We start from the raw sequence: 13,465 nt of genomic DNA on the forward strand, positions 1-13,465 counted from the left end.
TTTCATAACATAGAATAAAATGTTACACGTCTTAATCCCTGGGGGCTGAGGGAAAGGTAAATTTGAACTCAGGATAAATATTTCACTCATTGGAGATCTGAGAGGATAACTCATAACAGATGGTTAGAGGAATAAGAACATAAGAAAGACCTTTCCAGAAATTTGTTAGAAACCAAACCCTATGTTCTGTATATGGCACATTCTTGTCTAAAGAAAAAAAAAGAAAAGGAAGCCTGAGAGCAGGACAGACACCAAAGTCAATAGCTATGGAGAAACCCTCAGCCACCAGTGTGGGCGGGTGTGGACACACACAGCACAGCATACCCAGCGGACTTCCTTTTTGGCTCATTTCACCTCACAGGACTCAAAGTTTGTCCCTGTTCACCAGGCCAGTGTCAAGTCCCTCCATCTACAATGGATTCAACAACACTGGTCTATGCAGATTTAAACCTAGCCAGGATCCAAGAACCTAAGCAGGAATCACCCCCATCTCTTTCCCCAGGTAAGCAGCTTGCTTCTGGCATTTGAATTATCTTCCAGAGTTAAGATTATCCTCTAAAACTTATGGGTGTAAGTCATTGATTTAAAGGTGACAAGCAGGTATAGGTAAGAGTTGAATAGTATAGCTATCCTGCCTGCAGAAAACCGCAGTTCTACAAAAGGCCATAGAGTCCATTTTTACTCGTGTAGTCAGAAGGAAATCCGAACATTACTTCTCCTATTCTGCCTTTGCTAAGAATTCTAAGAAATAATATTTTACTCCCATGAGCCAAGGGGTGGTTTAAGAGATACGTGCTGCATTCCATTGCTAATTCCAAATTCGTCTATAGAACATGGACACTACGATCCCATTCTACCTTGGTGGCAACCCCAGCTCTCCCTTCACAGTGAAGGGCGTAGACTTCATTGTTAATGTCTTTGTCACCCGAAAAGGAAGACATTCGTTGTGGGGAAAGTCATAGGAAAAATGAAAGGTCTGAATTAAATTAAAAGCCAGTGATTTTTATATATTAAAATTTATTTAATTTGTTAAAAAGCTGGTTCTTTCTCTCTTGCAAAGTATAACAGCTATAAATGGAGGAACCACAAGTTACCTGAGCCAGTTGGGAATTAATCTTTCAATGCTGGCCAAAAGTAGCACTCTTGTCCACCAGAGGATTTAATGACCCTAGCAAAAGAAATGTGGAAGTCTACTAAGAGGTGAAGTACATGACATAGGGATGGCTGAGATGTAAGAGAACAGAAACTCAGGTAGAGGGTGTATAAAATAATCATGAAAACAAAATTCTAGTCTGCTGTCTAACTGAACACAGGGCAGTTGTTTTCCAATGTGATGTCCTCTATGTATTGTGACATGTGGACTTCCAACTTTAGTGGTTCTTGTTAGAAACTATTAAATTGTCAAAGGTTTGAGTCAAGGAGAAAGTCTCAGAGTCACCAAATAAGCTTTATTATAATGTTAATGTAAGCGTCAGTGGAGAGTGGAAGAGGGCCTGGTAGATAACTCCACGGGGAGCTGATGGTGTCAGATATTTTGTGTTGGGAAAAAGCAAGTCTTTGTTTTCCCACCATGCCTAGCAAAAGTGGAGAAAAGACCTTGTTGAAAATGGTATAAGAAAACTAGCAAGATTCTGCTGAAAGGACCCTGATATAGCTGTCTCTTGTGAGGCTATGCCAGTGCCTGGCAAACACAGAAGTGGATGCTCACAGTAAGCTATTGGATGGAACACAGGGCCCCCAATGGAGGAGCTAGAGAAAGTACCCAAGGAGCTGAAGGGGTCTGCAACCCTATATGTGGAATAACAATATGAACTAATCAGTACCCCCCACCCCCGGAGCTCATGTCTCTAGCTGCATATGTATCAGAAGATGGCCTAGTCAGCCATCAGTGGAAAGAGAGACCCCTTGGTCTTGCAAAGTTTATATGCCCCAGTACAGGGGAACGCCAGGACCAAGAAGTGGAAGTGGGTGGGTAGGGAAGTGGGGGTGGGTGGGTATGGGGGACTTTTAGGATAGCATTTGAAATGCAAAATAAGAAAATACCTAATTAAAAAAGAAGAAGAAAAAAGAAAACTAATATAGTGAAAAATAATAATGCTTTTCTCAAATCCTACTGTCTATGATCCCAAATCAAGAAAACTAGAGGGCTGGTGAGATGTTTCAGCGGTAAAGGCTAGGCTGACAACCAAATTCATAAAAAGTGTCTAGGAAGTCTTTAAAACAGCTAAAAAGAAGTAATCATTATCCTAAAGGTTACTAATCTGGAAATAAGCCTGAAGAAAAGAAACAAATAACAGTAGAATAAAAATAATGTCTGAGCATAATATTTGAAGAGAAAATGCTGACGCACTGGCATAGTAACTGTGAAACCGCCAGGACCTGTTAGCTAAAGGACTCAAGCTGTGGTAAGCTCGAAGCACCACGATTAGATCTGCCAGCAAAAAGGACCGGAAAGCGGGACGGGGGCAGTGACCTAGTTTCTTTGTGGTTAAATGACCAAAGGTCTGTTTTGATGGTAAAATCGGTACGAATGCCCCTGGAGTTTGTTCATTCATTCAGAGATAACTAATTACAATAAGATAAATAATGCTCTGGACATTGGGGAAATAGCCATGAAGAAACAGGAAAACATCTTTCTCCCTGTGGATTTTATATTACTGTGAAGTTTAAAATCAGTGATATAAACACTTGCATCAACAACTTTGAGATGCTGAATGCCAACAAGAAAAGCATCTAGGTGGGACTTGAGAGTTTGGTCTTGAGAGACAGCATCATGTCAAGCAGAGTCATCAAGGCAGGCCTTTTAGAGAGATGATGCTGGAGTCCAGCGCTCAAAGATGCTGGGGACCAAGGCTGAGTGTCTGAGAGATGAGTCTTCTAGGAAGCTGGACCTGCGAATGCAAAGGGAGAACATGCCTGTGGTGTTGCAGGGGAACACACATGCCTGGTATGTTTTGGAGATCAAGTCAGGAGGAATGATGACAGGTTGGAAGGGACTTGGAGGGAATTCCATAGGTGCAGATGTTGAGGGGGAAGCCATTGGAATGCCTAGAACAGTGGAGATGACTTAGCATTGCATGAATACCAAAGAAGAGCTCCATGCAGGCTCTGCCACATAACCAATGCTCACATAGCTCCTTCGGTATATAAGTTCAATAGTAAAACAAGACAGTACAGGGAACCCAACTCTGAGAAGTAGAGTTCTTTAAATGTTGTCATGGATGGATTAAAAAAAATTAAGTCACTCAAATTACTTTTTACCTATAATTAAAACAAAACAAAAACCCTTGCTTTTTAGAAAAAAAAATAAGAAGAAAATGATATTTGTTAGCAGTTACCAAAGGTCAGATGCTATGATCGGGGATTTAGAATGATTATCGCATACAGTTCTCTCTAGAACATTCGGTAGCAGATATTGCCCACATCTTATAAATAAGAACATTCATGGGTTATAAAACTATTATGGGCCTTGGGGCTTTGGAGTCTCTTCTGGTGTCCTTCCATCCAGGACACAGAAGCACTGGTGACCCACTGGCCACACCCTCAAACCCAACACAGTGACTGCTTCCATCCATGACTGTCCCGTATCACCTCTCACTGTGATACAACAGTTCTCACTGTCCACAAAGGATTGCTTCCAACCTGCACATATGCTGGTCTCTTACATATAATGTAGCAGTTACCAGTAACCTGCTTGCATGTGACTGTGCGCTTCAGATAATCTGTAGATTACTTTCAGCCCATTTCAAAGCCAGAGGAACAGCTGGCATGGTGTTTTTGTTTAGAGAACAACGATGGAGAAAGGGTGTGTGTGTTCAACACAAATGCAGCTTTTCACATGTAATTATCTACAGTCTGTACTTTGTTGGGTCTACAGTTACTGCTACAAGCATAAGTTAGACTGTCTTTTGTCTCTTCCGGAACATTTTTTTTTTCTCCCTTGCCAACCTTTCCTCTTATCCTTTCTCTAAAGGAATATTTTAAAAGGAACTAACTTGCTTCAGTGGATGTCATATCTCAATTCTGGTCTAGAGACTAGAGACAACTGGTGTTTGTCTTCAACTGGGTCAAGCAATTCAGTTGCTATGGATAATGTAAAAAAAAAAAACAATACAGAGAGAAAATAGAGATGGGTATAAAGGCAATTCTTGAAATTACAATGCAAATAAAGGACAGCCCATCTGATTTTTATTAATAAGAGTTAACTCAAAACATATATTTATTATATTAAGAAATACTTAGAAAATAAAAGAGAAATACACACACACACACACACACACACACATATATCAAATGGTGCTGTGCAGAAGTAAAGACCTTAGCCAGGTATGTGGTTTATACCTATGACACCAGAACCTGAGAGATGGAGGCAGAAGTTCAAGGCCACTCTTAGCCCCATGGAGAGCTAGAGGCCAACCTGGACAAAAAGAGAAGGAAGAGCAACTGAAAGTCAACTAGGAAAGCTTTCTTAGATAGAGTTCATTAAACCATTGTGATTGTAAATGTAAATAATCCAGGCCAAAGGAGAGCAGTAAGGAAGTATAATAGTTATAGGCATAGGAGCTAACTAGTATTTCTCCATAGTATTTTCATAAATTAAACTATTGTTATTGTTTCCCATATGACACCCATACTTTCAAGGTTGTCTTAAATCAAAATTAATTGACCAAATCATGATACTTTATGAACATATTTCATAACTTGATGTACCTCAACTTCTTATAAATGTGAGAACTCACTGTATAGTAATTGATATGGTCACCAAGAGAAGCAAAGATATTGGGCCCAGTCATTCATCAATGTAGCATTGTAGATGTAGGCATGTGTTACATAAACCACAGTACCCCCTTTGTCTGCCATTTTAATTTCTGCACTTTCATAACCTGTAGCCAACAACAGTTGATAAATATTAAGTGGTCTGCTTAGATATTAAGCACCCGGGTCTGCTTAGGGTTCTCGACCAGCCAGGGCCACACACACTGAAACTCTGTCCAGAGCAAACAAGGCAGCAGAGATGCCTAAGCTTTGCTCCAAATTGGCAGAGGTCATTCTTGACAACAGTGAAGCAGGCCCAACTTACATAATAGAATTACTGTACGTCACCAGCACCAAAGGCGGTTCCTAGCATGAAACTGAGTTCTCTCTCTCTCCCTCTCCCTCTCCCTCTCCCTCTCCCTCTCCCTCTCCCTCTCTCTCTCTCTCTCTCTCTCTCTCTCTCTCTGTGTGTGTAAGTGTGTGTGTGTGTGTGTGTGTGTGTGTGTGTGCACCTTCTATAAGTGAAGAGGCTCCTTCTTGGGGGAAATGCTGGCTCCTATCCACAACAGAACTTATTTTTGTAAAGTCCTCCCTCAGCAGTTTTCAGGACATCTTCCTCATCGGTCGAGTTCGCCCCTCCTCACACCCCTTTCACATGAAACATGTACGAGTAGTCAAGTAGTCCTATGTTATCAGAGAAAACACTGTTTGACCCGACTCATCTTGAAGAACTGTACAGTAAGCTGGCTGAGAAAGGTTCTTTTCTGCACCCCACCCCACCCCCAACTTGAATCCATGTTAATTACCTCTGACTTTCATTCCAAATGCACTCAAGTAGATTAAACGTGTATCGTCTCTAACTTCTCAGACACCTGTCGCTGCCCTCGCTGGCATCGGTTGGCTCTGAAATTTGGCTGTGCTGGCCTCATCCTTCTTGTGCTGGTCGTGATTGGACTCAGTGTCTTGGGTAAGTGAGACAGAATTCTTTATTTCAGCTTCTTTACATGATCTGGCTACCTTGAGTCTGGGGAAAGATCAATGATGAGCAGTTATGGGACAATGTCCCCTCTCACACTTCTTTTCTTCCCAGTTCTGTGAATCATTATAGGGTGACACATGTGTACTAGAACGCTGCAAAAGGTCACACATGTGACAAGGCGACAATAGAAATGAAAGCCACAATGCCTAAATATGAGCTTATTAGGTGTCTACTGAACCTCAGAAGGCAGTCAGGAACCTTCTCCTTGGTGTGGATGTGAGGATGCTCACAGACGACACTGTGGGTGTGAGTATACTTCCAGAGAAGTTAGGAGTGTGAGCAGAGTGAGAGACTCAGCTGCGCCCTTAGATAACCTGTAGCCTAACAGCCCTGTGAATCAAAGTGATCTGTTTCTTTGTTCTCTCTTTATTCTGTCTCCCACCAGTCTGTTGTTAACATGTTGCTAATGCATTGTCTCCTGACCATACTCAAGCTTGTGGAGATGACTTCACTTCCTGAAGTGATAGATACAATACGCATTCTAGTTTAACAGTTTTTCATCTTCTGCCTCTGTTTTCTTATTACCAGTGCTATCAGTACAAAAATCATCAGTACAAAAAATCTGTGTGGATGTTCAAGAGAACAGAACAACAAATACAACAGGTAAACTTGACATTCTGGTCTTTGATCACTACCATGACACCTTTGGGCAAGCTCACACCATTGTGAGTCTCATGTTTGAGAAAACAGAAGCATGAAAACGTTAAGACCTTGTCAAAAGTCATGTGACCTGTAGGTGATGGTGCAGGACACTTCACTGAAGCTATGTGACCTTGACAAATTTATTTTAAATTTGTCAGCATCTTAGCAACTTGGCCATGCTTCCTCAGGCTGCAAGCCCAGTTGGTCACTAACAGACAAATATTAAGCTAAAAAGTAAAGTATGGGGGTTTAAGAGACAGCACAGTAGTTAAGAGTGCTTGTGTGGAGCCGGGCGTGGTGGCACACGCCTTTAATCCCAGCACTTGGGAGGCAGAGGCAGGCGGATTTCTGAGTTCAAGGCCAGCCTGGTCTACAAAGTGAGTGCCAGGACAGCCAGGGCTACACAGAGAAACCCTGTCTCGAAAACCAAAAAAAAAAAAAAAAGAGTGCTTGTGTGTAAGTGTGTAAGCGATATAACCCCAGCATCTATGTGATAAACACCCCAGCCCTGCAGCGGGTAGAGACAGGATGGTCACTGAGGCCTGCTGGCTTTCAGCTTTGCAGAAAAACCATTAGCTTCATGTTGAAAGAAAGACCTGCTTCTAAAGGATAGGTGAGGAGGGAGAGAGGGGGAGATCTTACATTCTTCTCTGGCCTCTTCATGTACATAGGCGTTCGTACTTGCACACACGTACACATGAACCACACACATACAAAAAAAGGAATATGCTTTAGAGAAATGCTTTAGACTCAATGTTAGATTATTACTGTGGGGAGACAACATGGCCACAGCAAATCTTATAAAGAAAAGCATTTAGTTGGGCTTTGCTTACACTTTCTGAGGCTTAAGTCCATGCCATCATGGTGGGGAGCATGGCAGCATACAGGCAGACATGATCCTAGAGAAGCAGCTGAGAGTTCTATATCTGGATCTGCAGGGAGCAGGAAGAGAGGACACTGAACCTGGTTTAGGCTTCTGAAATCTCAAAGCCCAGCCCCCATGAACACTTCCTTCAATGGGGCTATAACTCCAAAAGTAGTGCCACTCTCTGTTGACTAAGCACTCAAATATATGAGTCTGGGGAAGGGGGCTATTTTTATTCAAACTACCACAAGAAATGCTTGATTGTTTTAATAAATTTGTCAGATAGTTAACTTTATCTGAAGTTAATTAATAGAAACAAAAATAAAGTCTTTGATATTTATATATATTAAATATGTCATAACAGCAATCTTGTTCCTGTACATGTTAATAAAAGTGTTACTTAGTAAACACTACTGTGTATAATCAGCTGTGGTACAGCAAGAACAGGGTAGAAATGCATCATGTCTTTCTCTTGCTTCAGATTGTTCAGCTAAGCTAGAGTGCCCACAAGACTGGCTTTCACACCGAGATAAGTGCTTTCATGCTTCTCAAGTTTCCAACACTTGGAAGGAAAGTCTAGCTGACTGTAATAGAAAAGGAGCCACTTTGCAGCTTATTCAAGACCAAGAAGAACTGGTAAGTTGTTCAATAAAACAGAACTCATTAGCATGTTCTTTAAGCTACACCAACATCTCTAAACTTAACAGATTTTCCACACAAAGGAGGTGGAGACTTTACATTATAGAAGCTCATAGTGTGAGAGACTAACTGGACATGTGAGCCAATAACTACATGTGTAAGAAGAGTGTCCTTTAGATCCATAATATGGGGCACAAATTTCACAAAGGAGGAAGAATTAACCCTTGGGATTCCGAATGGGTACAGGTGAACCTTGAACTAGATTTCAGGAGGCTGGTAGAATCTTAGTCACCAATACACAGACTCAGGAATAAGTCCTCTGCTCTGTTTTGATTGTAGAAATTCCTACAGGACTTAATAAAGAAGGAATACAATTCATTTTGGATTGGACTAAGTTACACATTGCCAGACATGAAATGGAAGTGGATAAATGGCTCAACTTTAAATTCTGATGTGTGAGTATTAGAAGAGCTAATTTGAATATTCATTTCTGTTGTAGGGGCTTTTGGGGGTTCCCCTTGGGGGCTAATTGTAAAGACATGGAGAATCTGTGTAGTATAAGCGTGTTAGTCTTTCTGCTGGGGACAGTCCCTCAGCAGCCAGCTACTCCACCTGCTTCACCTGCCCCCATGTCTGCATCAGGGGACTTTCTGCTCTGTCTCCTGCTCTGCCCCCTTCCTCCTCTAGCTCCAGCCTCCAGCTCTGTTTTCATCCAAAGCCTTCTCCTTTAAAAAAAATAAAAATAAGATAAAATAAAATAAAAAGGTTAATTGGTATAGTGAGAAGGGCTTCAGAGCTTACTCAGGAATCAATTAGCAAGCAGCAGGACTATTCCGTTTATATCATACTGCTGCACTTTGGCCAGATTGAGGGCTATGCGCCCTCTCCATGGAAGCTTGCTATCTAACGTGATGATCTCAGAGAATCATCTTTTTGGACAAATGAGGATGTGACTAACATTTACAGATAGAAAGCAGGTCTTGTGGGAGCTTTCAGAAATTAAGCCACCAACAGATAAACACACAAGGATTGAAAGGAGGCCTTCAGCACACATGTAGCAGAAGTGCAGCTCAGTCTCCATTTTGGTCCCCCAACAACTGGAGCAGAGGCTTTCCTAAAGCTGTAGCCAGACTGTGGTATGCATTCCTGAAGACTGCCTTGTCTGGCCTCAGTGGGAGAGGATGCACCCAAACTGACAGAAACTTGATGGGTCAGGATGGGGGGGATACCCGAGGGAGGCGTCCTCTCAGAGGAAAAGGGGAGGGGGTATGGAGGGAGGGTTTCAGTGAGGGGGGGGACTGGAGTGGGCAACCCTTAGAATTGGTAGAAAGAGAAGGAAGGAAGGAAGGAAGGAAGGAAGGAAGGAAGGAAGGAAGGAAGGAAGGAAGGGGAGAAAGAAGGAAGGAAGGGGAGAAAGAAGAAAGAAAGAAAGAAAGAAAGAAAGAAAGAAAGAAAGAAAGGAAGGAAGAAAGGAAGAGAGAAAGAGAGAGAGAGAGAAAAGGAAAGAAGGGAGGGAGGGAGGGAGGGAGGGAGGAAGGAAGGAAGGAAGGAAGGAAGGAAGGAAGGAAAGAAGGAAAGAAGGAAAGAAGGAAGGAAGGAAAGGGAACAGAAGGGAAGGAAGGCAGGGAGGAAAGAAAGAAAAAAAGAAAAAGGAAGGAAAGAAAGAAAGAGAGAGAGAAAGTTAGAAAGACAGACAGAAAGCAAGCAAGCAAGAAAGGAAAGTACTTGTGGGCTACAGAATGACAATACCATAAATTCTGCCTGCACACTGATTAACAACTGAGAAGACAGGGGCACAACTTCATAGCCACTGATACATTAGTTACCCCAGGACAATAGGGCTATATCTAAAATATAGATGAGAGAAGTCATGCTTTCTGTTCATTGGTTCAGAGTGACACCTATATCAAAGATTAAAGAAGTTCAGAACAGCCTGAAAATATGATTCCAAAGATGGTTAAAAGTTTTTACATTTAAAAAGATACCAACCTTTTATAAGGTCATGTGTATGTATGTACCTATGTATGTATGCCTGCATGGATGGATGGATGGATGGATGCAGTAGAGTTTTAAAGCCAGGGACTAGAGTAACTCCTTTGGAAAATGGCTACTTAGAACCTATCAACACACATAATTGCTTCTCATTTCTTTGTCTTTTTTTATACTTTCCTATACTTTACATGGAATCCCTTAAGCAGCACATTTCAAATTTTGGTGAAAATATGTAGCTGCCTGCGGCCACACTAACTGAGTTTCTGAGTGGGAGGCCGGAGCTGTATGGAAGGAAACGGTGGGTGAGAGAAATAATGGAGGCCAAGACATATTTCTGTTCAAGGCCCCAAAGTTTACTAAGAGTCTGTGCTTATAAAGGGGGAGGCTCATCCCTGCCCCCCAACCCATTCTTGGTGCCTGTTGCCAGCCTGTAGGTGATCTGTCAGATGTTTCAGCAGGTAGCAGTGTCTTGGAGAAGAGCAGCAGCAGGTGACAGAACAATAGAGCCATCTAATTTGGAAGGCTCCACCCCAGGTGGTCTCATACTCAGTGGCAGCAAGGTCAAAGCCAGCCTACTCAAGGCTGGGGGAGGCTACAAAAATACAGAACAGGGAGTCTTCAGATCCCTTTATCAGGTCCCAACTGACAGGTTGAGCATCACAAATGTTTTTTCAAGAGAAGCAAAGGACAGTTTAAACTCCAGTTATCTATAGGAAGTACTAATAAGCAATCTGATGTAAACCCACCAATTTCTGTTGCACTTGGAGGAGCACAAAAACAAAACCTAGGAATATTTCATGTTTTAAAGAAACAGATTCACAAGACTTTTGTCCTGTTTTCTTGGAGTGTTCTAACAAGCACTCAGACTTCTACAGCTATATTCCTAGGCTGTGCCATGACAACAACATAGTATAGATAGAGTATGAAAGAAAAAATTACAATAAATATAAGTATGGATCTCTGACATCTGAGAGAAACTACCCACATATTAAGTTCTTGCAGAGAATGCAATAAAATTTCTTACCAACCAACTTTTTGTCACCATGATAAAAACATCTTTGTCACCATTATAAAATATCTGAGATAAACAAGAATGGAAGATGATTGGGTATCCTTTTTTTTTTTTAAGTTGAGAGGTCTCAGTCTATAGACTGTTGCTCCATCGCTGTGACTCCTGTGGCAATGCAGAAACACAATAGAAGGGCAGAGACAGCCAAGATGCTGAGACAGGAACAGAGAGAAAAGAGACACAGGGGGAAGATAGGCCTCTCAAAGACCTGGCCTCTTCCTGAAAGGCTCACTTCATTCAGCTGGAAACTCAGTGAGTTAATCCATTGACAGAATTGGAGTCCTCATGACCCAATCACCCATGAGTAGCATCACCAGCTGGACACAGGGGTTTCAATATGTGCCCAGTTAGGACACACATGGTTCATAAGCCATAACTGAATGTGGATCACAAAGCAGCCATTAGCTATTTAATCTTCCATGTCTCATTTTCTTATGTGAGATTGTCGAGACAACCACAAATACAATGGGAGAGATGATGCTTCATAGTTAAATTATATATTTTAGCAGAACTCATGATTATTGATATATTGAGGAACAACATATCACAGCTCCAGAGACAGTAGGACCTGGGAGAGGTCTTTTAATGGAGCCAATAAATAAGATGGACTAAAGTCTCATGCAATAATCATCTTTATTCAGAGCCACAGACAATTTATACTGAAGGCTGAGAAAGTTCATATGAGTTCAAGCTGTAGACAGTAACAAAGACAGGTTGAACATGACAAATGTGTTTTTTCCAGAAGACCACAGGACAGTTTAAACACCAATTATCTATATGAAGTAGCAATAAGCAATCTGAAGTAAACTCACCCCTATCTATTGCACTTGGAGGAGCACAAAAACCAATTCTAGAAACATTTCATGTTTTAAAGAAACAAATTCACAATTCTCTTGTCCTATTTTCTTGTAGTGTTCCCACAAGCACTCAGACTTCTACAACTATATTCCTGGGCTGTGCCATGACAACAGCATATATCTGTTTCCATTCATGCTCAGTTTCAGGAGCTTGTTGTTAAGACTTGTGAGTTGTTTACTTACTGACTTTTAAGGAGCTTCCCTTTAGACCTTTCTGATTATTATTTATTTAATTATTATTATTATTTACTTTGTTGTTGTTTTGTTTTTCAAAACAGGGTTTCTCTGTGTAACCCTGGCTGTTCTGGAATTCAATCTGTAAATCAGGCTGGCCTTGAACTCATAGAGATCTACCTGCCTCTGCCTTCCAAGTGCTGGAATTAAAAGCCACAACCACCCAGCAAACTTTCTGAATCTTAATGAGCCTCCCTCCAGGATGGATCATTTCAGATCAGAAGAAAGTGCTACACAACAGTGTGTGTGACACTTTGAGTTTAATTCTGATTGCTAACTTGAATACGAATAGGGGATTATTCATGGAAGCATAGGCAAATTAATGGCTATATCACTGAATAAAATAACACTTCCTCACCCAGCAACTATTAACTGCCCATAACCTCAAAAAAGTCTGGGGTCTCGAGAGCTCCCTTTCTACCTGGGATGGAATGTTGGCCGTCCAGTCCCAATCTTGTGCAGGTCTTATGCAGGTCATCACAATGGCAGTGAGTTCATGAGTGACCGACCGAGTCAAGCCCAGAAGACATTTTCATGGCACTCCTCCTGTCCTCTGGCTGTTACAGTCTTTCCATCCTCTTCTCCATGATGTTGCCTGTGACAGGTGGTAGGGGTGAGGGAGTAACTGGCCTACTTAGAGCTGAGCGTTCAACTATCACTTATTCTCAGAACTGTGACCACTTGTGAGTCTCTGCATTAACTACTTCCCACTACACAAAGAAGGTTCTGTGCTTAAGAACTGTGTGTTCCATGGTCCTTAGAAGTCTAGAGGAGAAGATGGCCAACTCAGGAGAATTATAGAAAATCCTAAACACTAAGGGCGGTTATTTTCTTCCTCCTCAGATTAAAAATCACTGGTGACACTGAAAATGGCAGCTGTGCCGTCCTCTCGGTGGGGGAGGGCAAAGTGATTTCTGAGAGCTGTGCTTCAGACAACCGTTGGATCTGCCAAAAGGAACTAAACCGTGAAACCCCGTGTAATGACTCCTGACTGTGAATCCCATCCCGATTACTTTACCATCCGCACCAGATCTCTGCACCTAACCTGTCTCTGCTGTCTGCCTCCCAGTGCAGTTAGCGACACAAAGCATGGACTCTGAAAACACTGGGATTTTTGAAGGTTCCTCGTTGTATAAATGGAAGTGTACACAGACACAGATGTGCCGTTCTAAGAGGAGTTCTGTGGAAAGAAGCCCTGGTAGCTGAGGGGCACCTGATTTTAATCCTTGAGTCTGTGTGACCTTTGCTGGTCTCTGTCCCTGAGGTCACCTGCAGACAGCCTCGGAAGACTATTGGGGAAATCTCCGTCTCTCCCCTGTCCCCTACTAGCCATCACACTGAGGGATAGAATATTGACTAAAGCCTTTGCTCTC

The 13,465-nt window shown here is 42.0% G+C and overlaps 1 protein-coding gene across 2 annotated transcripts; it reads left to right on the plus strand.

The window, feature by feature from the left end:
* Window positions 1–414: 414 nt before the first annotated feature.
* On the plus strand, window positions 415–13,192 carry LOC110296645 (killer cell lectin-like receptor subfamily B member 1B allele B). 2 transcript variants are annotated; one of them, XM_021165360.3, is made up of 6 exons: window positions 415–502; window positions 5,624–5,722; window positions 6,323–6,397; window positions 7,783–7,937; window positions 8,280–8,395; window positions 12,936–13,192. In XM_021165360.3, the coding sequence occupies exons 1-6, from the start codon at window positions 415–417 to the stop codon at window positions 13,081–13,083; spliced, it is 681 nt and encodes a 226-aa protein (XP_021021019.1). In that variant the 3' UTR covers window positions 13,084–13,192. The 2 variants fall into 2 exon arrangements, with proteins under 2 accessions (XP_021021019.1, XP_021021020.1); XM_021165361.3 differs by having other exon boundaries at window positions 7,792–7,937.
* The last annotated feature ends 273 nt before the right edge of the window (window positions 13,193–13,465 follow it).

Source organism: Mus caroli, unplaced genomic scaffold (genome assembly GCF_978045245.1).
Source record: "Mus caroli unplaced genomic scaffold, Mus_caroli_1 scaffold_7, whole genome shotgun sequence".
In the NCBI taxonomy this organism is placed as follows: domain Eukaryota; kingdom Metazoa; phylum Chordata; class Mammalia; order Rodentia; family Muridae; genus Mus; species Mus caroli.